The sequence below is a fragment of the Salvelinus namaycush genome, chromosome 28 (genome assembly GCF_016432855.1).
Source record: "Salvelinus namaycush isolate Seneca chromosome 28, SaNama_1.0, whole genome shotgun sequence".
Classification (NCBI taxonomy): Eukaryota; Metazoa; Chordata; class Actinopteri; order Salmoniformes; family Salmonidae; genus Salvelinus; species Salvelinus namaycush.
The window spans coordinates 25,818,057-25,842,463 of record NC_052334.1 but is presented as its reverse complement, the minus strand read 5'-3'; the positions used below and the strand labels follow the sequence as shown (position 1 = coordinate 25,842,463).

General features: G+C 43.2%; 1 protein-coding gene across 4 annotated transcripts in view; it reads right to left on the bottom strand.

The window, feature by feature from the left end:
* Window positions 1-18,960: 18,960 nt before the first annotated feature.
* LOC120023408 (G patch domain-containing protein 2-like) overlaps window positions 18,961-24,407 on the bottom strand; it is a 28,088-nt gene continuing 22,641 nt past the window's right edge. For 3 of the 4 annotated variants that reach the window (XM_038967423.1, XM_038967426.1, XM_038967424.1), the window contains one exon: window positions 18,961-22,728. In XM_038967423.1, the coding sequence (XP_038823351.1) occupies window positions 22,559-22,728 (170 nt within the window). In that variant the 3' untranslated portion in view covers window positions 18,961-22,558. The remainder of the gene's footprint in view (window positions 22,729-24,407) is intronic. The other variant, XM_038967425.1, reaches the window with a different exon arrangement.

Here is a 24,407-nt window from a genome sequence, read left to right as displayed (position 1 = left end):
TGTATTCCTTTTATTTTTTATCCTAAAAACTCCCTAGTCCTTGTCGATGACAAGCATACCCATAACATGATGCAGCCACCACCATGCTTGAAAATATGAAGAATGGTACAAATTGATGTGTTGCTTTGGATTTTCTTTGTATTCAGGACAAAAAGTTAATTTCATTGCCACATTTTTTGCAGTATTACTTAGGGTACCTTGTTGCAAACAGGATTTTTATTCTGTACAGGCTTCCTTCTTTTCACTCTGTCATTTAGGTTAGTATTGTGGAGTAACTACAATGTTGTTGAGCCATCCTTAGTTTTCTTATATCAGTTTCCATCCTCTGGAAGTTAGGAAGGATGCCTATAGTGACTGGGTGTATTGATACACCATCCAAAGTGTAGTTAATAACTTCACCATGCTCAAAGGGATATTCAGCATTTGCTTTTTTATTTTTACACATCTACCAATCGGTGCCCTTCTTTGCGAGGCAAATCTAATAAGCATAATAACAAAATCTGTCTGTTTATGCTAGAGATATCTGCATGGGCTTCGTCTCTCCACCTCATCCACCGATATCTGCGGTGGAAGTTGGCAAAGCTACAGCTGTGTTTGTCAGACCATAAGACATCCAGAAAATCGCCCACAAGCCTCACAAGACATGTCTGAAGGTCCCCGGTACCAGTTAAAAAAATGAATGTAAGTATACACTGAGTATACAAAACATTAAGAACACCTGCTCTTTCCATGACATACACTGACCAGGTGAATCCAGGTGAAAGCTATGATCCCTTATTGGTGTCTTGTTAAATCCACTTCAATCAGTGTAGACGAAGGGGAGGAGACAGGTTAAAGAAGGATTTTGAAGCCTTGAGACAATTTAGACATGGATTGTGTATGTGTGCCATTCAGAGGGTGAATGGACAAGACAAAAAAATGTAAGTGCATTTGAACTGGGTATGGTGGTAGGTTGCAGGCGCATCGGTTTGTGTCCAGAACTGCAACACTGCTGGGTTTTTCACGCTTAACAGTTTCCCTTGTTTATCAAGAATGGTCCACCACCCAAAGGAAATCCAGCCAATTTGACACAACTGTGGGAAGCATTGAAGTCAACATGGGCCAGCATCCCTATTGAACGCTTTCAACACTTTGTAGAGTCCATGCGCTGACGAATTCAGGCTGTTAAGAGGGCAAAGGGGGGTGCAACTCAACTCAATATAGTGTTCCTAATGTTTGGTTTACTCAGTATATATGGAAGTAGTTTAGTGCCCCAAAAGAAGAGGATAAATATGTCAATACCAATGTAAATCATTTCCTGATCTTTCTTATAGCTCTCAGATATAGGACAGATACGTCAAAACAACCATCCACTGAACCAATTTCAATCAAAATTGGCACAAGGTAGAAAATTATGATTATTTTAACATGACATATGTAAGGGTATATACTGTATGGGACCTAATGACTATGTTCAATCACTATGGCCTTGACCTTTAGTCAATATTACAGCAGCTCAAATGGCATTTTCTGAGATTTAAAAAAATGTATGCCAAGTTATTATTTATAAGGGTTGTCTTAAATATGGAAAATGATATGGCCTAGGACCCACTAAAACAGCATCACTACTCTGGACGGTTCTGACTTAGAATATGTGGACAACTACAAATACCTAGGTGTCTGTTTAGACTGTAAACTCTCCTTCCAGACTCACATCAAACATCTCCAATCCAAAGTTAAATCTAGAATTGGCTTCCTATTTCGCAACAAAGCATCCTTCACTCATGCTGCCAAACATACCCTCGTAAAACTGACCATCCTACCGATCTTCGACTTCGGCGATGTCATTTACAAATAGCCTCCAATACCCTACTCAATAAATTGGATGCAGTCTATCACAGTGCCATCCGTTTTGTCACCAAAGCCTCATATACTACCCACCACTGCAACCTGTACGCTCTCGTTGGCTGGCCCTCGCTTCATACTCGTCGCCAAACCCACTGGCTCCAGGTCATCTACAAGACCCTGCTAGTTAAAGTCCCCCCTTATCTCAGCTCGCTGGTCACCAAAGCAGCACCCACCTGTAGCACGCGCTCCAGCAGGTACTGTATATCTCTCTGGTCACCCCCAAAACCAATTCCTCCTTTAGCCGCCTCTCCTTCCAGTTCTCTGCTGCCAATGACTGGAACGAACTACAAAAATCTCTGAAACTGGAAACACTTATCTCCCTCACTAGCTTTAAGCACCAGCTGTCAGAGCAGCTCACAGATTACTGCACCTGTACATAGCCCATCTATAATTTAGCCCAAACAACTACCTCATCCCCTACTCTATTTATTTATTTATTTTGCTACTTTGCACCCCATTATTTCTATTGCTACTTTGCACATTCTTCCACTGCAAATCTACCATTCCAGTGTTTTACTTGCTATTGTCACGCTCGCTATCCTCAAACTCCCTGTCATAAATCAACCAAGGCGCAGCGTGCATGTAGTTCCACATCTTGTAATTAAAGTGAAACCGAAACAATCAAAAAACAAACAGGTAAACAGCAAAGAACGTGACGCAACCGAGGTGCAAACAGACACGGAAAATAATAACCCACAAAACACAGGTGGGAAAAGGCTACCTAAGTATGGTTCTCAATCAGAGACAACGATAGACAGCTGCCTCTGATTGAGAACCACACCCGGGCCAAACACATAGAAATAGAAAATCATAGAACATAGAACATAGACTGCCCACCCAAATCACACCCTGACCAAACCAAAATAGAGACATAAAACGCTCTCTACGGTCAGGGCGTGACAGCTATATTGTATTTACTTCGCCACCATGGCCTTTTTTTGCCTTTACCTCCCTTATCTCACCTCATTTGCTCACATTGTATATAGACTTATTTTTCTACTGCATTATTGACTGTATGTTTGTTTTACTCCATGTGTAACTCTGTGTTGTTGTATGTGTCAAACTGCTTTGCTTTATCTTGGCCAGGTCGCAATTGTAAATGAGAACTTCTCAACTTGCCTACCTGGTTAAATATAAATTAAATAAAATAAAAAAATAAAAAAACATTAAATCATTGGTAACAGTGAACACATTTCTGAGTTGAATAAGGGGTTATTAATCTCAGCATTTACAGAAGCTATTTCAAACATATTTGGCACAAATAAGCAATGACATTGGACCGACAAAAAATATCTAAAGAATATGTACTTCCCAGATGGTTAAGGTCACAGTGACTGGAAATGTATATTCGAGGTAATGACCTAGAGTCATTATATACAGTATGGCCTGACCATCACGTTTATTGAAAAATGACGTGTTAAAATAAACACACATCTGATCTATTATTGATGATCCTTATTTATTAATGCATGCAACAGTGTATCAACTCACCAAAAGTCCTGTGTACATCAAGTGTGTCAAAAATATATGCTATGTTTAGTGCTTGACTTGGGCAGGAGTTCACTGGGGCTAAGTACTGGAACCTCAAATTTTCTACTGCTTGAGCTCCTGCACCTCTATAAAATATTACCTCAAAAGTATTGTGGAGCTGCTGCACATAAATAGTAAAAGTACCGGCACCCAAAATGACTACCAGTGCCTATTTCAGTCCAAGTCAAGCACTGACTATGTGAAATATTTGTTATAACATAAAGTTTTTGTAGACATGGTCCTGTGAACTAGCTAGCTAGATAAATTAGGATAACGTCAATCTAAAAGCCAGAGACTCACACCATACCCAAACCGGGTGCGCGCGTGTGCGTCCGCATGCGCCATCGTGCGCAAATTGATTTTGTCCCCCCACACCAAACGCGACCAGGACAAGCAGGTTGAAATATCAAAACAAACTCTGAACCAATTCTATTAATTTGGGGCCAGGTTGAAATGCATTAAACATTTATGGCAATTTAGCTAGCTAGCTTGCAGTTGCTAGCTACTTTGTCCTATTTAGCTAGCTTGCTATTGCAAGCTAATTTGTCCTGGGATATAAATGATGAGTTGTTATTTTACCTGAAATGCACAAGGTTCTCTACTCCAACAATTAATCCACACATAAAACTGTGAAACGAATTGTTTTTAGTCATCTCTCCTCCTTCCAGGCTTTTTCTTCTTTGGACTTTGTATGGCGAATGGCAACTAACTTTCATAAGGTGTATTACCACCACCGACCTCCGTTCATCTTTCAATCATCCACCCACGTGGGTATAACCAATGAGGAGATGGCACGTGGGCAAATGTTTCTAAAAGCCAATGAGGAGACGGGAGATGCAGGACTTGCAGCATGTTCTGCACAAACAAATAGAAGTAATTTCTATTTTAGCGCCTGGCAACGCAGACGCTCGTTGGCGCACGCGAGCAATGTGGGTGCAATGATTGAATAACATGTATGTGTACATTTATTTTGCTACGCTCACGCACGCGGCGTGAGCAGTGTGGTCAGCATGTAAGTAAGTCTAACTGTGCAAATAACTGTGAGTCTACACAATAGGTACAGCTAGACGTGGACTCATCTCAACATTAGACAACTTTTTAGGTCTGAGAACATCTGACAAATTCACTTCAGTTTCAGTATCTGAGAATAAGTATGGAAAGTCTGTGTTTGGGCTATTGTGAGGTCAGTGATGTGATAAAATAAGATGCCACATAAAGCTGAATTTTCAGAAATATTCAAAATATTTATGTTGTGTATTTGCTATGATACAGGTTTGGTCTACCTGAAGCATTATCTTGACATAATGACAGAGGACGAGAGAAAGCAACAGAGCCAGCATTCATCTGATGAAGAGGATTTCTTCTCATCACTAATGCCCAAAAGGTTACAAGGTACAGGATGGGTACCTTGCCTGTGTGTCAGACAAGATGGACTTGCTTCATTCCTTTCCATACATAAAGAAGCTGTCCCTCAAACTCAACACGGGCCTGCCTGCCTCTGCCGCCTGTGAGCAATAGGCACGATTCACTTTGAAAATCAGCGCCTGCTGAAACTGAACAGAAAGTTCAGAGAGATGTGAAGGCATTAGAGTAGAACTCTTTTGTTTTTGCTCAAGGAACACTACATAACCTAATGTACTCTGTACATCTAGTCTATATAGAGTTGATCAACCCATTATCTATTCAGGGGGGGTTTGCTCATACATTTTTATTTCCATGATGTTTTGATGTTGCCTCCAAAGCTAATTTGACATCAAATCCTTTAGGATGCCCAGTGTGCCCTGGCACTCCCTATTTGGCCTTGTATGGGTGTGAGTGAATGAGTGAGTGAAGTGATAGTGATTGGGATTGGGTGATTTTTTTTGTTTATGTACTTTATTTTGCTTTGAATGTTTGACAAGTCCTTTGTTTTTTTATATACAGCTGTGCCCTGTTGCAACTCAAACAATAAAGGAACTTACTTTATACTATATATTCATTTCCACTCTTTTTCAATTTCCTGCAGATAATGTGTAACAATGCTTAGGTAACCTTAGTGAAATTAACTGTTTTTATTTTAAAAGTAACTGAATTACTTTTACTCTGAGTACTTTTTAATAAATGAGCTACTTTTTACTTTTACTTGAGTAGTTTTTTACACCAGCAGTTTTACTTCAACTTGAGTAAAATGTAACTAAAGTAACAGTACTTCTATTTGAGTAGGATATTTCAGTACTCTGTCTGTCTGTCTGTCTGTCTGTCTGTCTGTCTGTCTGTCTGTCTGTCTGTCTGTCTGTCTGTCTGTCTGTCTGTCTGTCTGTCTGTCTGTCTGTCTGTCTGTCTGTCTGTCTGTCTGTCTGTCTGTCTGTCTGTCTGTCGAAGTGCAGGGACAGGGAAAATGGCCTCTATTTCTTCTCCAGCAGTGGGATGTCATCGATAGTGGCTGTTAGCAGCGGAAGCTGGGGTCTCATGTTTGAGTGGCCACAGAGTGCGGTTGACTGAGGTGTTGAGAGGGGAGGTGTGGTGGCCAAACCCACAGGAGAGAAAGAGAGGGGTGGAAGAGAGAGAAAGAGGGGGGGTACAGAATGAGAGGGACCCATTCAATCTAGAACACCTGTGCCCTCTGATCACAGGAAATGTATGTGTGTATGTATCAGTCGTATCGTTTCTATAATCACAGAGACATAATAGGGGGTATTCTCCTTGATACCAAGAATTATGGACTTGCTGTACTGTTTCAAGTTTCAAAGTTGATTCACAATGTGCACAGGATACAGGTGTAAAACAGTACAGTGAAATTCTTACCTTGAGAGCTCTTTCCCAACAATGCAGTGATAACAATAACATAGATAATAATATAAAATATTATAAAATACATAAATAAAACCACACAAGAACTACGATGTGAGTTCAATAAACACGAGTGTGCAAGTATATACAGGTCAGTGCCAGTATCTTATTCAATGTGCAGTGTTTATCACAATTGCTCTGAACATTTACGATAAACCACAGAACCTACCACAATCTCACAATTAACTGTTACCTACTGTAGATGTAAAGTAGCCCCCCATACCCATATAGATCTCCATCCTGGCCTGGCCTCCTCATTGATCTTATCACTGGCCCACAAGGTCATCCCCCAGCCAGTCATGACACTCCAATTAAGGGGACTAATGGACAGAGCTAATTGGGAGGATTTATAACCTCCTTTTACTATGCTTTATGAGGAAGGCAAGTGGAGGGCATGACCATTTATAGGCCCTGGGCTCCATCCGGGATCACCGGGTGTTACTGTCCAACCTGCCACGCAGACCCAGGAAAAAGAGAGTCCTAACAGTAGTGACTGCAACTGCCATCTCTACAAAACGCTTCCATCAGCTTCTACGTCCCTCGTCCTTTTCTTTCTATAGTTTTCTACATAGACAGAGAGGAATAGAAAAAAAACTACATCTTACAGCAAAAATAAACAAAATAAAGGGTGAGAAATAGAATGATTTACACAGAGAAAAAGAGACACATAAAGAGAAAGAAAGAGACCAGCAGAGAAAAAGAGAGAAGAGACAGAAGAGAGACAGTGAGACTGAGGGTGAGACAGAAGCAGAGACAGAGGTAGGCTCTACAGAGCAGGCAGGCAGGCAGGCCCCAGCCAGTAATGAGTGTGTGGTTATTGATTGTATTGTCAGGGTGGCTGACCAGGGTCCCGTGTGCTATGGGCCCCAGTCCATCTGTGGACAATGCAGTCAGTTACAGCTCACTGCCCCGTCTAATAAAGAACAGGCAGATTGATGACACGAGTATGGGTGAACTCTGCCTAACACTCACCAGCCCAGCACCCCTCAGCACTTTCAGCTGACCAAGGAGGGGTGAGAGGGTACTTTACTGCTCCCGTGTAGGAGCTGCTTGTCTAGGACTGAGGATCCATCCCATCGAGAGGATTTCTATGATGATAGCGTGATTATAGAGGGATTCTTTGTGTGATCTAGATTCTTCTTTTATTTATGCTGGGCTAGAAATCAATTTCATACCAACGTCATGCAACTCTGCTCACATACTGCTTTTATTGCACATTTTAATTTACCATTTGGGCATTGCTGTTGCATCTGAGAATTTACATGAACCTGTTTCCCAAAACACAAAGACACAGATACAGATGTAAAAAACAACAACACACACACACAAGTAATGTGCAACCTGTTTGTTTCAAGTAGAGCCTGAAGATGCCGTCTGTCAGAGACCTCAGTGTCTCCCCTGAGGGAGAAGAACTCCCCTCTATCAGTCAAGCACAGGAACAACAGACCGTCTTCATCAGCTCCAAACATGTCTATACACATGTCTATCTCTACAAATGTCTGTCATAAAAAAACACAACATTACCACAGAACTCAAGGTGTGGTATTGTGGTCAGTTGGACAAGGCTAAATAGGCTAAAGTCAGTATGAGACAGGACGACAGGTGAGAGGAGGACTAGAGTCATATTGAGCTACCATGGTAAAGTATCTCACTTTGGATGGAAGTCTCAGTCCAGGGTCTCACCTTACGATTGGCTGTACCCCAGCCCCAGACCCAGGCCGACCGGTAGCTCCAGTGGCAGCAGAAGCACGAGTGATTACTCCGGTGCAGCCAGCCAAAACACAAAAATCAATAAACAATCTCAACGTTTCTGAGGGCCTTTCGTCTGACCTAATAAATGTCTCAATTCACTGTTATGACTTCATTTCACTTTAACGTCTTCTTCATGTGCATCTTTTGCCGATCAATTAGAGAATGGAGTGCCCCCTGTCAGGACACCTGCCCTCGTTCTGCTACTACACACATGTGTACGCACACACAGACAATATTCCACTCTTGCGAGCACGGTAAACATATTTTTTTATCGGGATTTAGATATTATTGGCAATCCTTTCTCCAAAATGACATATAAAATAGAAGCTGTTCATATGAAAAAAATTATTGGAAATGTTTTGGAGAAATGATTGCAGGTTTGATTGTTTTCACCACAGTGAGTGGACACTGTAGACAGTAGAGCTAGTAAATGCTTGTAAGGCTAACATTTGTCTCCTGCTTGATTCTAGCCTGGTAGGAAGACATGTAAGTGTGCCAGAGAGGCTCCAGTTCCATTCTGTCAGTGACAATGACAAGTACACAGCCTCTCTCAAGCCTGGTCCCCCTGTCACAGGCCCTAATCCAGGGAGGTGCAGGGATGACAGGTGAGCTGTGCCAGAGCCCCTGGTCTGTGACTGGGAGCTCGGGGAGAATCTCATACATGGGCCCCTCTCTTGTCTCCACTCGATTCTGCCAGTTCCCATTATTGTCAATCAGAGCAGCGGCGTCTCCATGGGCGGAGTGGAAAGCAGCGGCAGGCAATCAGGCAGGCGGCAGGGCAGTGGGGTGCAGAGGAGTGAGGCCAGGGGGAGAGACGCTGCTCCACGCCTGCCAGGCACCACGCCACCATTGGGCCACCAGGGGCCTCACTCTGGGGGCCACACTGGGCAGGATGCCACCACTCAGATGGGACCTTTTGCTCTACAACATGCAACACACACTCGTAGAGCGTAGTGGGATGAAACCTCTGGAGCTGACTTGCTATGCTTTCTGCCATGGCAATAAGAGCAGCTGAGACTGTGGTTCAAACATAGTTTCACAGGGGCTGTCAAGAAGAAAACATTACTGTTCTCTCAGACGTGACTATCTTGTTAGAAAAATGACATAATAACAATGACAGGAGTGATGGAACAGAAGTGAGCCGCTGTTTTGCAGGATGAGGTGGGGTGGGAGGTACGCTCTCTGGGGCCAGGTCCATCAGAGGAGCCCAGATGGGTCCTGAGTGGGCCGCTCCCCTGGCGCCTCTTGACCCTGTGTGGGCCAGTGGTGTGCACGGCGAGCCGATGTTCTGGTTGGGTAATGCGACCATGTGGCAGCCATAAGCCCCGGAGATTGATTGGAGCGTCGTTCTCCCTCCCTGTGCTGTAAAAGATTATCCGCTCACCCGGTGGAAACAAAGCTGTGATGGAAATTCGTCTCGCATCATCAGCAACAAAATATCTACACGCCGAAGCGGGAGTCTCTCATTTTTCATGGGCTATATATTAAATAAAAAAGGGCATTAAAGGAAAAGAGAAGGGGGGTAGCCTGAGTGATAGCGCTAGTTAGTCTTTTTTTTAAATGGCCCACTTGAATCGGGGAGATTATAACGTTTTTATTGGCTGTCAGAAAACACAACTTTCTGCGTACTTCACCCGCTGGAGCACGTAACGCTCTGATTAGAATGCCAGGAGAAATGAAAAGGAATGGTGCTGTTGTAAGACAACAGAGATGGAGGCACGCAGGCCAGCAGATGTCCTGGGATCTGCTCAGATACACACAGACATAGCAGGAATGTATCAGTTCAAATACTATCTCTATAAGCAAAAATATGGCCAATTGATGTATTGTATTATATTAGAATTTTCCATTATGGGAACCGCAAAGTGAAAAATGCCACTGATCCCTTTTTATTTTACACTACCACTGTGTAGAATGCTCCCGTGTTCAAGAGGTAAAGGAGTATTATGGAGATAAGGATGGACTGATGGAAGCTACAGACAGCTGCTGTGTGGGTGGCTATCCTAGTGCAGGGAAACTGACTGATGTTAGTCAATCAAAGGGTCACCTCAGAGGAAGTTGCCATGACAGTTGGCCACCCCTCTAAACCAACCTTTACCAGCCTCCTACACACCCTGCTCCCTGGGGCATACCCCTCATGAACCAACACCACCCCCAATGGCCATTTCAGGGCAACCCAGCAAACAAATAGGAGAGATAGAAAAAATAGAGGGTAGAAATGGGTAATTACCCAGCTAACAACAAACATTCGCAAAACTTTAGATAACTTTCCCTTAAGAGTCTCATAGGTCATTAACTACATTTACATTTAAGTCATTTAGCAGATGCTCTTATCCAGAGCGACTTACAAATTGGAAAGTTCATACATATTCATCCTGGTCCCCCCGTGGGAATTGAACCCACAACCCTGGCGTTGCAAGCGCCATGCTCTACCAACTGAGCCACACGGGACCTAATATTTTCATAGGAATGTTCTTGTGATGTGCAAGGAATGTTTCAAAGAGACTATTCCCATTCCCATTCCGTCAAATTGAACTTATCCAGAACGTGTTTACCATGTTCTCAGAACATAAGATATTTATGTTCAAGAGGTGTTCTGTGGGTTAGGATAATATTCCATCAACGTCCCACCAAACATACACAGAGTGTACAAAACATTAGGAACACCTTCCTAATATTGAGTTGCACCCCCTTTTGCCCTCAGAACAGCCTCAATTCGTCGGGGCATGGACTCTGCAAGGTGTCGAAAGCATTCCATAGGGATGGTGGCCCATGTTGACTCCAATGCTTCCCACAGTTGTGTCAAGTAGGCTGAATTTCCTTTTGGTGGTGAACCATTCTTGATACACACTGTTGAGTGTAAAAAACTCAGCAGCACTGCAGTTCTTGACACACTCAAACTGGTGCGCCTGGCACCTACCACCATACCCCATTCAAATGCACTTAAATCTTTTGTCGTGTCCATTCACCCTCTGAATGGCGCACATACCAAATCCATGTCTCAAGGCTTTAAAATCCTTCTTTAACCTGTCTCCTCAACTTCATCTACACCAGTGGTTCACAAACTTTTTATAGTCCCGTACCCCTTCAAACGTTCAACCTCCAGCTGCGTACCCCCTCTAGCACCAGGGTCAGCACACTCTCAAATGTTGTTTTTTGCCATCATTATAAGCCTGCCACACACACACTATACAAAACATTTATTAAACATAAGAATGAGTGTGAGTTTTTGCCACAACCCGGCTCGTGGGAAGTGACAAAAAGCTCTTATATGACCAGGGCACAAATAATAATATAATAATAATCAATAATTTTGCTCTTTATTTAGCCATCTTCCGTTCAAAAGTTTGGTGTCACTTAGAAATTACCTTGTTTTTGAAAGAAAAGTACATTTTTTGTCCATCAAATTGATCAGAAATACAGTGTAGACATTGTTAATGTTGTAAATGACTATTGTAGCTGGAAACGGCTGATTTTTAATGGAATATCTACATGGGCATACAGAGGCCCATTATCAGCAACCATCACTCCTGTGTTCCAATGGCGCATTTGTAAGGGGTGCGTGTTGGTGGCAGGGAAGTCAGGCGCAGGAGAACGAACTTGGTATAAATGGAGTCGTTTAATAAGTGCTCACAAAACTCCAAAAACCAAAATATACAAAATAATAAAAGTGGGTACAAAACCCACATAATTTGCACATAACATACAATCAAACAATCTCCGACAAGGACATGAGGGGAAACAGAGTGTTAAATACACAACATGTAATTGATGGGATTGGAACCAGGTGTGAAGGAAGACAAGACAAAACCAATGGAAAATTAAAAATGGATCAGCGATGGCTAGAAGGTCGGTGACGTCGACCGCCAAACACCGCCCGAACAAGGAGAGGGACCGACTTCGGCGGAAGTCGTGACAGGGTTGAGTAGGCTAATCCAAGTTTATCATTTTAAAAGGCTAATTGATCATTAGAAAATCATTTTGCAATTATGTTAGCACAGCTGAAAACTGTTGTACTGATTAAAGAAACAATAAAACTGGCCTTCTTCAGTATCTGGAGCATCAGAATTTGTGGGTTCGATTACAGGCTCAAAATGGCCAGAAACAATTAACTTTCTTCTGAAACTCGTCAGTCTATTCTTGTTCTGAGAAATGAAGGCTATTCCATGTGAGAAATTGCCAAGAAACTGAAGATCTCGTACAACGCTGTGTACCACTACCTTCACACAGAACAGCACAAACTGGCCCTAACCAGAATAGAAAGAGGAGTGGGAGGCCCCGGTGCACAACTGAGCAAGAGGACAAGTACATTAGAGTGTCTAGTTTGAGAAACAGACGCCTCACAAGTCCTCAACTGGCAGCTTCATTAAATAGTACCCGCAAAACACCAGTCTCTGCAACAACAGTGAAGAGGCGACTCCGGGATGCTGGCCTTCTAGGCAGAGTTCCTCTGTCCAGTGTCTGTGTTCTTTTGCCCATCTTAGTCTTTTATTTTTATTGGCCAGTCTGAGATATAGCTTTTTGTTTGCAACTCTGCCTAGGAGGCCAGCATCCCGGAGTTCCCTCTTCACTGTTGATGTGAAGGTTTTGCGGGTACTATTTAATGAAGCTGCCAGGTTAATGAGAAGGGTGTGCTTGAAAGGATGCACATAGCTGTGCAATTTTGGGTTATATTGGAGAGAGACTCAGTCTTAAATAATTTTCCTCACACAGTGTGTGCCTGTATTTGGTTTTCATGCTAGTGAGGGCCGAGAATGCACTCTCACATAGGTACGTGGTTGCAAAGGACATCAGTGTCTTAACAGCGCGATTTGCCAAGGCAGGATACTCTGAGCGCAACCCTATCCAGAAATCTGGCAGTGACTTCTGATTAAATTACCACTTGTTGCAATTTCGATGAGGCTCTCTTGTTCAGATATCGGTAAGTGGACTGGAGGCAGGGCATGAAAGGGATAACGAATCCAGATGTTTGTGTCGTCCGTTTTGGGAAAGTACCTAGGTAATTGCGCACCCATAATATGCATATCCTAGCATCTGGGCATGAGTAGCAGGCAGTTTACTCTGGGCACGCTTTTCATCCGGACGTAATGAAAAAATAGCTGGGTGCGCAATTACGCAGGTACTTTCCCAAAACGGACGACACAAACATCTGTATTTGTTATCCCTTTCATGCCCTGCCTCCAGGTGCTTCACTATGTCACAACTGACATTGTCCTTAAGCTTGAGTTCATTTGCACACAAAAAAAATCATACAATGATGGAAAGACCTGTGTGTTGTCCTTGTTAATGCAGACAGAAAAGAGCTCCAACTTCTTAATCATAGCCTCAATTTTGTCCCGCACATTTAATATAGTTGCGGAGAGTCCCTGTAATCCTAGATTCAGATCATTCAGGCGATAAAAAACATCACCCAGATAGGTCAGTCTTGTGAGAAACTCGTCATCATGCAAGCGGTCAGACAAGTAAAAATGATGGTCAGTAAAGAAAACTTTAAGCTTGTCTCTCAATTCCTCTGTATGTTGTAAAAGCGTTACATGGTCTCTGTCCATATCATTGCATAATACAGAAAATACACGAGAGTTCAGGGGCATTTCTTTAACAAAGCTAACCATTTTCACTGTAGTGTCAAAATCATATTTCCAGCCGTCAGGCATTCCCTTGGCAGCAAGAGCCTCTCGGTGGATGCTGCAGTGTACCCAAGTGGTGTCGGGAGCAACTGCTTGCACGCGCGTTACCACTCCACTATGTCTCCCTGTCATGGCTTTTGCGCCATCTGTACAGATACCAACACATCTTGACCACCAAAGTCCATTTGATGTCACAAAGCTGTCCAGTACTTTAAAAATATCCTCTCATGTTGTCCTGGTTTTTAGAAGAGGATGTCTTCCTTAATTGACCCCCCCCATAAACATAACAGACATATACCAGGAGCTGTGCCAGGCCCGCCACATCTGTTGACTCATCCAGCTGTAATGCATATAATTCACTGGCTTGTATGCAAAGTAGTAATTGTTTCAAAACATCTCCTGCCATTTCACTGATGCGTCGTGAAACAGTGTTATTTGATGAAGACATTGTCTGTATATTCTTTGGGGGCCTTTTCCCCCAACATTGTCCCAGCCATATCCGCAGCAACAGGAAGAAGAATTAAGTCCTCCACAATAGTATGGGGCTTGCCTGTCCTAGCCACTCGGTAGCTCACCATATAAGACGCTTCTAGCCCCTTCTTATTAATGGTATCTGTTGCTTTTATACATGTCTTACTACTCGAAAGGCGTCTTTATTCTCATAAAAAAAACTCCCGTGGCTTATTTTAAAAATGGTCATTTTGCGTTTCTAAATGCCTGCGCAAGAGTGAAGGTTTCCCTCGAGAGAGTAATGGTTAATGTAATTGGATGTTAATTATTTGACGAGGCTACCTGTATTTGACATTATGCTGTTATTTCGCTGAACACTAGATGGTTCAATTTTATTTTTGCCAGTGAAACGAGGCTACTCAGGCGAGAAAAAAACCTCACCCAAATGTATAGCCCCGTTGGAAAATATAAATGTACTGTTTGAAAATGTGAAGAAAATTATTATCATAATTTTTTTTTTTTAATGTGAATCACATTTTTATTTGGTATACCCCTGATGGCAGTACCCCAGTTTGGGAACACCTGATGCACACTGATTGAAGTGGATTTAACAAGTGACATCAATAAGGGATCATAGCTTTCACCTGGTCAGACTATGTCATGGAAAGAGCAGGTGTTCCTAATGTTTTGTACACTCAGTGTGAACATGGGTGCCATGTTCTCAGAACATAATATATAAATTAATGGGAACATTTATGTGTCCGAAGAGAAATTCATTACACTTGTTCCTGAGTCAATCAAGGCCCTGATTGGTGAATCATTTATCCATTCATAGCTCTTTGTCTGTTGGCAAGGTGCTTTTAACTTAAATATTTGACATACATGAGTACATTTCTACAGTAATTATTATTCAACATGTCCTCAACTTGGATTTGAACTCACAACCTCTTGGTTCATGCTACTCTGATCTTCCTCCCACACCACCATGCCCGTGTCAGGTATCAGTTAATTTGACTATTCTCATCATTCATTTGATTTACTTACTTCAGCAATTGAAGGGCTTTCTGTATAGTTGTCTAATGTTAGTGGGGCATATTAACCTGTTTTAATGATACTCCTGAATCACTATGATCAATCAAATATTTTAGTGTACTTTTAACAGAGAATCCCTGTGGAATGCTTGACACCTTGTAAAACCATGCCCTGATGAATTGAGGCTGTTCTGAGGGCAAAAGGGGGTGCAACTCAATATTAGGACAGTGTTCCTAATGTTTTGTACACTCGGTGTATATTGCTAAGAATGTGAGTAGGGTGGGCCTCCCGGGTGGCGCAGTGGTCTAGGGCACTGCATCGCAGTGCTAACTGCGCCACCAGAGTCTCTGGGTTCGCGCCCAGGCTCTGTCGCAGCCGGCCGCGACCGGGAGGTCCGTGGGGCGACGCACAATTGGGCTAGCGTCGTCCGGGTTAGGGTGGGTTTGGCCGGTAGGGATATCCTTGTCTCATCGCGCTCCAGCGACTCCTGTGGCGGGCCGGGCGCAGTGCGCGCTAACCAAGGGGGCCAGGTGCACGGTGTTTCCTCCGACACATTGGTGCGGCTGGCTTCCGGGTTGGAGGCGCGCTGTGTTAAAGAAGCAGTGCGGCTTGGTTGGGTTGTGCTTCGGAGGACGCATGGCTTTCGACCTTCGTCTCTCCCGAGCCCGTACGGGAGTTGTAGCGATGAGACAAGATAGTAATTACTAGCGATTGGATACCACGAAAATTGGGGAGAAAAGGGGATAAAAAAAAAAAAAAAAATGCCAATAAGGGATATCTCTAGGGCATGTGCTTATTGGCCCAGGATAGTTAGGCCCTGTCCAGCAGAAACCCTAATCCTCATCCATCAGCACTTATGTTGATCTGAAATAACTTGATAGGTGTAAGCAATAGGGTGCATACACTTTGAAGTAAATCTCAGCTCTGTTAAAAGTACACTATACATTTATTTTTATTGACCATTGTGAATCAGAAGTATCAGGTTAACATGCCCCACCAACTATACAGAAAGCCCTTACATTTTTTTATACACTGCTCAAAAAAATAAAGGGAACACTTAAACAACACAATGTAACTCCAAGTCAATCACACTTCTGTGAAATCAAACTGTCCACTTAGGAAGCAACACTGATTGACAATAAATTTCACATGCTGTTGTGCAAATGGAATAGACAAAAGGTGGAAATTATAGGCAATTAGCAAGACACCCCCAATAAAGGAGTGATTCTGCAGGTGGTGACCACAGACCACTTCTCAGTTCCTATGCTTCCTGGCTGATGTTTTGGTCACTTTTGAATGCTGGCGGTGCTCTCACTCTAGTGGTAGCATGAGACGGAGTCTACAACCCACACAAGTGGCTCAGGTAGTGCAGCTCATCCAGGATGGCACATCAATGCAAGCTGTGGCAAGAAGGTTTGCTGTGTCTGTCAGCGTAGTGTCCAGAGCATGGAGGCGCTACCAGGAGACAGGCCAGTACATCAGGAGACGTGGAGGAGGCCGTAGGAGGGCAACAACCCAGCAGCAGGACCGCTACCTCCGCCTTTGTGCAAGGAGGAGCACTGCCAGAGCCCTGCAAAATGACCTCCAGCAGGCCACAAATGTGCATGTGTCTGCTCAAACGGTCAGAAACAGACTCCATGGGGGTGGTATGAGGGCCCGACGTCCACAGGTGGGGGTTGTGCTTATCCCCCAACACCGTGCAGGACGTTTGGCATTTGCCAGAGAACACCAAGATTGGCAAATTCGCCACTGGCGCCCTGTGCTCTTCACAGATGAAAGCAGGTTCACACGCACATGTGACAGACGTGACAGAGTCTGGAGACGCCGTGGAGAACGTTCTGCTGCCTGCAACATCCTCCAGCATGACCGGTTTGGCGGTGGGTCAGTCATGGTGTGGGGTGGCATTTCTTTGTGGGGCTGCACAGCCCTCCATGTGCTCGCCAGAGGTAGCCTGACTGCCATTAGGTACCGAGATGAGATCCTCAGAGCCCTTGTGAGACCATATGCTGACACATGCACATTTGTGGCCTGCTGGAGGTCATTTTGCAGGGCTCTGGCAGTGCTCCTCCTTGCACAAAGGCGGAGGTAGCGGTCCTGCTGCTGGGTTGTTGCCCTCCTACGGCCTCCTCCACGTCTCCTGATGTACTGGCCTGTCTCCTGGTAGCGCCTCCATGCTCTGGACACTACGCTGACAGACACAGCAAACCTTCTTGCCACAGCTCGCATTGATGTGCCATCCTGGATGAGCTGCACTACCTGAGCCACTTGTGTGGGTTGTAGACTCCGTCTCATGCTACCACTAGAGTGAGAGCACCGCCAGCATTCAAAAGTGACCAAAACATCAGCCAGGAAGCATAGGAACTGAGAAGTGGTCTGTGGTCACCACCTGCAGAATCACTCCTTTATTGGGGGTGTCTTGCTAATTGCCTATAATTTCCACCTTTTGTCTATTCCATTTGCACAACAGCATGTGAAATTTATTGTCAATCAGTGTTGCTTCCTAAGTGGACAGTTTGATTTCACAGAAGTGTGATTGACTTGGAGTTACATTGTGTTGTTTAAGTGTTCCCTTTATTTTTTTGAGCAGTGTATAAGTAAATTATTAAATCAATGATGAGAGAATAGTAAAATTATGCCAAATATGTACATTGAAAACACTATGTTAAAAGCACTTTGTGTGCTAACCTTGCCAACAGACAAAAAGAGCTGTGAATGGACCCGTGGTTCACCAATCAGGGCCTTGATGGGCTTGGCATCAGTAACAAGGCGTAACATTATTTTTTTTAATTTTGGGAGGGGGGGGGGCGTTTCTTTGGGACCATCAGGCGCCCTTAATAACTGATACACAGAAATGTTCTGGGAATGTTCCCATGAAACATTAATATCGACCATTAATATCATCTAAAACATTAATATCTTGCATTCTGAGAACATGGCAACCCTGTTCGGTGTGTGTTTGATGCATCTGAATATTCTCCTAACCCACAGAAAACTGGACACAGGAAGGTTCTTACAACTTTCTCATGAAATGTGTTTCGAACATTTATGTTGTATATTTTGAGAACATTGTAACCACGTTCTAGATAAGTTCAGCTTGACATTAAGAAAATGTTTTCCTAACTTTAAACACCAAAACATGCTTAAAAGGCTCTCAGAAGATTTTTACTAACATAGATAGAATGTTCCACTAATGGAACACTGAACACTCAAACATTAGGGGAACATTACGGGTAAGACTACAAAAACATTCTCTCTCCCTAGAATTGTTAGCTGGGTTGGGAGAACGGAGAGAATCTACTTAGTCACTGTCAGTGTGTTCAAACACTACTTTCACTCCGAGAGCAGGGAGGAGAAAGCAGGATAGGGAAAACATCAAACTCCTAAACATGACAGAGCAGGAGAGGAAACCATTGATTTTTCCTCCATTTGGCCATGAATCTGCTGGAGAAGAGGTGGCTGTGGGTGCTCAGACAGCTGATGATGTGATTTGTAACACTGGACCACTGGTGAGCAGCAGAGAGAATTGCTCGACTCTCAACACATGGCAAAGTGGCTGCTGCGACTCCTTCACCATCCAGACAAGATTAACTAACAGCGGGGGACCTACAGTATCGATAAGCTCCACAACAATCCTACAGAGTTTTTCCTCTGTCACAGCAATCTAGGAGCCACTGTTCAATTAACAGTGACTAGAGCGATGGGCAGACTGGGGGGTTTACAAATAGTAAGTGCTTCCTGTTGTGACAAACATGTCAGAGATCAATAATAAGGACAGAAAAGTGTCCAAATATGTTTTTCAGAACCAAGTGAGTCATTTTGCTTCAGGTGAAAATGAATTCCCAGAGACATCATCCCAGATCCCAAACATTAAAATGCATGTATTGAACACACTCAGTTACAGCCTTTGGGATAAATATATTTGAAAGGCATGGACATTGAGTATTGAAGACACACAGTGATAAAAATACACATGGGTATATGATTAATGATTCATAATGTACTAATTTGTTTAACTTTCCTAATGTTAATTTAACATTAAATGAGTCATGGTATGGAAAGTTGGGCATAAATACTGTATACAATATTAGGTTTATCTATCAACTACATAAATACTGTAATGTATTTCTGACATCAACAGAACGACAAACACACAGTGCAGGCTTTCTAAGGACAGAATAAAAATAATCCTCCTTAGATCATTTGCAAAGCAATTACGAAAATATAAACATAACAGCTTACAAGATAAGATGCTATTAGTGCTATTTGTCATATGGGATAGCTGCCTACGACAATAGTTTAAAATCCTTGTAATAAAACTACAAATATAATCAAGACAGTTTCGTCATTCTGTCTATCACGGTATATCTAGCACTTAGCATAGAAGTCATGAAGATGCCATAATAAATGCATATCTATATACCAGGATCTATATCTATTGATGGACCTTTCGTCTTTTAAAGCATACAATGTGTGCAATGTAATGAACATTATGTTTATGTTTAAGGTTTCATAGAGTATATCAACATTGTGACAATCCATGCAAAAAATATCAGTCTATTCAAGCAGCCAAGAAATACAGGACGGATAATGTACAATAGTATTGACCCTTGATAGTGCAGTACCATCATCACAAAGTCAGGAGATCCTGTGAACAGAGTGCTTGGAACTTATGGATAAGAGCGCCCAGACATACAGAAACAAAATATACAGTTGTTTTCTTTAACAGATTACCTCTGAATAGAACACTTCCTATTGACTGACTGGACCACTGATGTCATTGACATAGGTTATTTCACCAGAGCCAACCATTGTGACCCACAACATCTACATTTGTCAGCAGGGACTGAACTGCAGTAACCAGATACCACAGATGTGTTAGCAATCAACACATGCTGTATCTGTGTTTCTGCCATCAACCATCTACACATACAATTCATAACTAAAAAAATCTTTAAATAAAAAAGCGGCCCAAACAGCGAGTTCACAAATGACCTCTGACCTACAGGGATGAAGGAATGAGCCTTCCCTGCTTGTTCAGAGAGTAGGTTCATGCAGAGTTTATGACTACATTATCTCTCCTCATCCCCCCAACCCGTCCCATCCACTGTTCAGTGGACACGGCCTGGAAGCCTCCCACTGGAGGAGACGGACTGGGCATCACTCATTCACTCGCCTCCTAGGTGCCTTTGTCAGGTGATTGCTGCCGGAAAAAGGAAAACAGATCAATACATCTCCCGTGGGCCTGACAGGTAATCTTTACCCAGGATGAAATATGAGTGGTACCAGCCCGCTGGATTCCTTAACTGTAACAGGGCAATTGACTGGGTGCACGTAACGCTCTCTCTCCCCACTTCCTGTCTGCATGGCCATTGGAAAATAATTTTGGAGAGGGGCTGGCTGAGACATCACATCATGGTGAACACGAATTACTATGGAGGAAGCCAGGTAAGGCATTCCCCCTGCAATTGACGAAACTTGATCTGAACATTCCTTCCTATCTGTCAATTCCTTTGGCACCAAAACACAGAGTGACGGATAAGGCATTAGGGAAAGGGACCTCTCCAGGAAAGACCAAGCACTTGTTAAAACAGAGCTGATCTAGCAAAAGCTCTGACTCACAATATCCTTTAACATTAGCATATTTTTGTATGATATGTAATATTGTTATCCAACAGTGCTGTGGTTCCTTGAGAAGCTGAGTAGCCTCTCTTGTGTCCAGATACCCACTGGTGTGTTCTCTTCAGGATGGAGCTGGCGGTCTGAGGATGGAGGTTACTTCTGTCTGTCTGCAGACTGACAGATTCCTGTAGCAGGATGTCTTGGGAGAGGCATCCATTTAGATGAGTATACACACACAGCATTTATAAACCGTCAGCTAGTGCCGACATGATCACATAAAGCCTTCTCAAAAGGATCACTGCAGATCTATATCTCACACTAATTTATAAAACTGTGACTATTCCACAGAAGTGTTATCTGCACCTAATATTGATTAAATATTGTTTCTAAAGCGTTGAAAAATAGCTATGTATTTACTGTGCACAATGACCAATGAAAATGATCCAAGATTATAATCATACTGCATTAGTGACATAGTTATCTAGTTGAATATAGTTAATAAAGAGCGGGTCCTCTGTGATGAAACACCCCTCGGTTTCCTAAATCATACCACTGATAAATCAATGTATCACTTGATTCCTTTGCATAAAAATAAATTGTTCCACATAACTAACTACCTTGTCTCATCTCTGAAAAGCGTGCACAATGTTGGTTAGAGTGAGTGTGACTGGGCTCATGTGACTGGGCCGTGTGATATAAAACCACTGAGGGAGCGGAGTGTCAGTAGGGAAAGCTGTCCTTTCATTCTCTTACAGTTATTCATTATCACTGATCTCACTGGCATCCAGGAGTAAACCCTCTGCTCTCTAATGCAGGGACTCCTGAGCCCTGTACTGGAAGGTGAGTGTATGCTATCATGATGCTACCACACTGATCTCTCTGTGCCCCTGGCACTGCCCATTTATCTGCTGCGGGCGGGCGGCCAGGGAATGCCAGGTAATGTCAGGGCACAGTCACAGCCCAGCCTCACAGCTAGCTAGAGACACCAGGGTTCCTCTTTGTGTCACTTAAAACACGGTGGAGATTACTGTTATTTACCCTCCTTTCCTGCTCCCCCATCCCTCTCCACCTGACTTTCAACACTCTCAACATTAGCCCAGTCAGTCACAAAACAACCGCTTTCCACAAAAAAAACTGGGTTTTGAAAACGGATTGTGCGACTTGCCTTGAACTTGAATGTGTTATGAAATTTGAATAAGGAAGGTGAGCTGAAGAGAACAAAGAGGCCCCTCCGAGGAGCGCAGCCACAGCCCATCTCTGTTGTGCTAATGAGAGACGTTGTAGCCAGTGTTGCTTTTCAAATCCATGCTAATAGGAGACCTGTTCTTTGTGCCGCTCTCTCTCGGTGGTCACCTCTCTGAACCTTGTACCAGCATGAGGTAGCAGAACATTCTGATGCTCTCCTATCTGTCAGCTGCTACATACGCTGCAGAGCAGACCTGTTGGTCCCACTTCTCCCAGGCTTTCAGCAGAGCAGACCCCCAACCACTCAACCCTCCCTGACCATCATTTCAGTGTCCCTGCTGACAAATGCCAGGCAACTCAAAGAAGACATAATTGTTGGGCCTGAGTAATGGCCAGGTGGCCTGCAGACTGTGTATTGTAGAGACAGGAGGAGGTGCCTGGCTGATGCTGCAGTCTGGAGTAGCAAGACGAGGAGGCTCTTCAAGGAAATGGCTGGCTACGGAGTGATTAACTGGGCTTGATTGCATTAACATTATTCATCCTTTAAATGCTAGATGGAAAGACTTGATCCAGCAGCACAATGCTGATTCAGAGAGCAATGGCGTGCTCTCCCTTTCTCTCGCTCTCTCCCCCTCCCTCCCTCCCCCTCAGTCCTGCTCCTTCTCCCTCTGGGGGCTAGGTCTGAATAAAGTCCCAGGCTTGATGAAGTCCTGCTTGTCAGACGTGGAGGGCCCAGGGCCTGCAGACTCCATACTCAGAGAGGTGGAGGAGGTGGAGGTGTCCTCTCCCAGATCATCTTTATGGAAGGGGATGCATGCTGTAGAGTAGAAGGACACACAAATAAATGTTAACTTGTCTTTTGATTTTAGAACTCAAAGACGGCTCTTCATTTTATCTACATTAATGCATTATCACTATAAATCTACAGTTATCATATGGCCTAATAGTTAATTATGTATTGTTCAAGCGATCTCAATCCTATTTGGCCTCATATGCCTAGTGGCCACGGTTGTTAGAAGGGCAATCTGATTCTCCTATGGCTAAAACTCTCCCTTTGAACATGATCTACTTCAGTGAGACATTGTGTGGCTGTTATGTAGTACCATTTTACTGAAAATCTTGACTCAAAACAACTTCATTCTCACCATCTTCATCCTCCTCACTTTTTTAGCCATTCTGTCTCAATAGGCTCAAAGAGTTGGAGGGAGGGGAAATACCTGAAACACTTCGAGCCAATTTACACTGAAGTAAAAAGAACTCTAAAACAATTGCACTTTCTAATATCTGCTCTCCTTTCCTACTTTTCGTTAATAAATCAATCTGTGTTGGTCTCTCCAGTCACACAGACTTTTTGTGAGGCAGAGTAGGAGCAGAGGACACAGGAACTAGAAGTGACATTGTGGCTCTGGGTTGTCTCAAAGGATTAGGCATTACAGCATTCACTGGCATGTGCTTTTGCTCTTTCCCATTATATCTGCTTGTGCCTCTTTCCAGATGACTTCTTCCCCAAACTCATCCGGCGGGCTTGATAATTGATTAATATTTCTGGAGGGAATGATGACTAACTGTTGCTGTGGTTGAGCCCAAACACTTGGACATCTCAGGTTAAACACGGTCAAAGTTATGAATACAAATTCCGTTTTTTTTTCTTATTTGATAATGCCTTGGGAACAGATGACAGTGTATCCACTGAAAGATTGATCATGTGGAATACAATAGTATTTAATTGTAACTTTTATCAGTAGTGATATTTCATCAATATTTTTTTCCCAGTATTGTTTGTTTCATTAATAAAAACAAATCAGTGACTTTCCATGAATAAATGTCTCAGTCCCCCTGAAATATACACTGTGAAATATGTTACCTAGATAACATCTAATATGACACATTCAACTGAGATAATGTGGTGGTCAATAAAAATGATACAAAGCAAAGATTTTGAGTCAATGTGAGAATTACATGCATTTGTTTTGTGCAATAATGGGTGGAGTGAATGGAACCATCTTGGCATCTTAACAACCTCTCATGTGAGGCTGTTCAAAAACAATCATTACAGCACTTCCTGGAGCCATTCCCTCCCCTCCCCTCCCCTGTTTATTAATCAGCTAATTACACATTGACAGTAATGGGTCTGCTGATTCCCACAGTTAAATGAACAGCACTGAATGGTCCTTTAATCATTAGCCTTTGTGCGTTTCTCCCATACACTCCAGGCTCCATCCATTTCACTGGACCACAGGAGGACATTCAAATCAAATCCCTCAGAAGAGGGCTGGAACACTTAAACACTACTAGCACCAGACTGTTCAAACCAGCTACTCTGTAATAGTGCAGTGTGGTCCTGTAATGCAGAACTGAACATAGTAGAACCAGTAAAGGACGGCAGCTCAATGAAGAAAACAATCATCCATATGATCACATTTTGTTTTCTGTGATACATGTGAAGCAACAGGAAAATCAAGTCCCCCACCAAAACACCTGTAACCAAACTGTGAG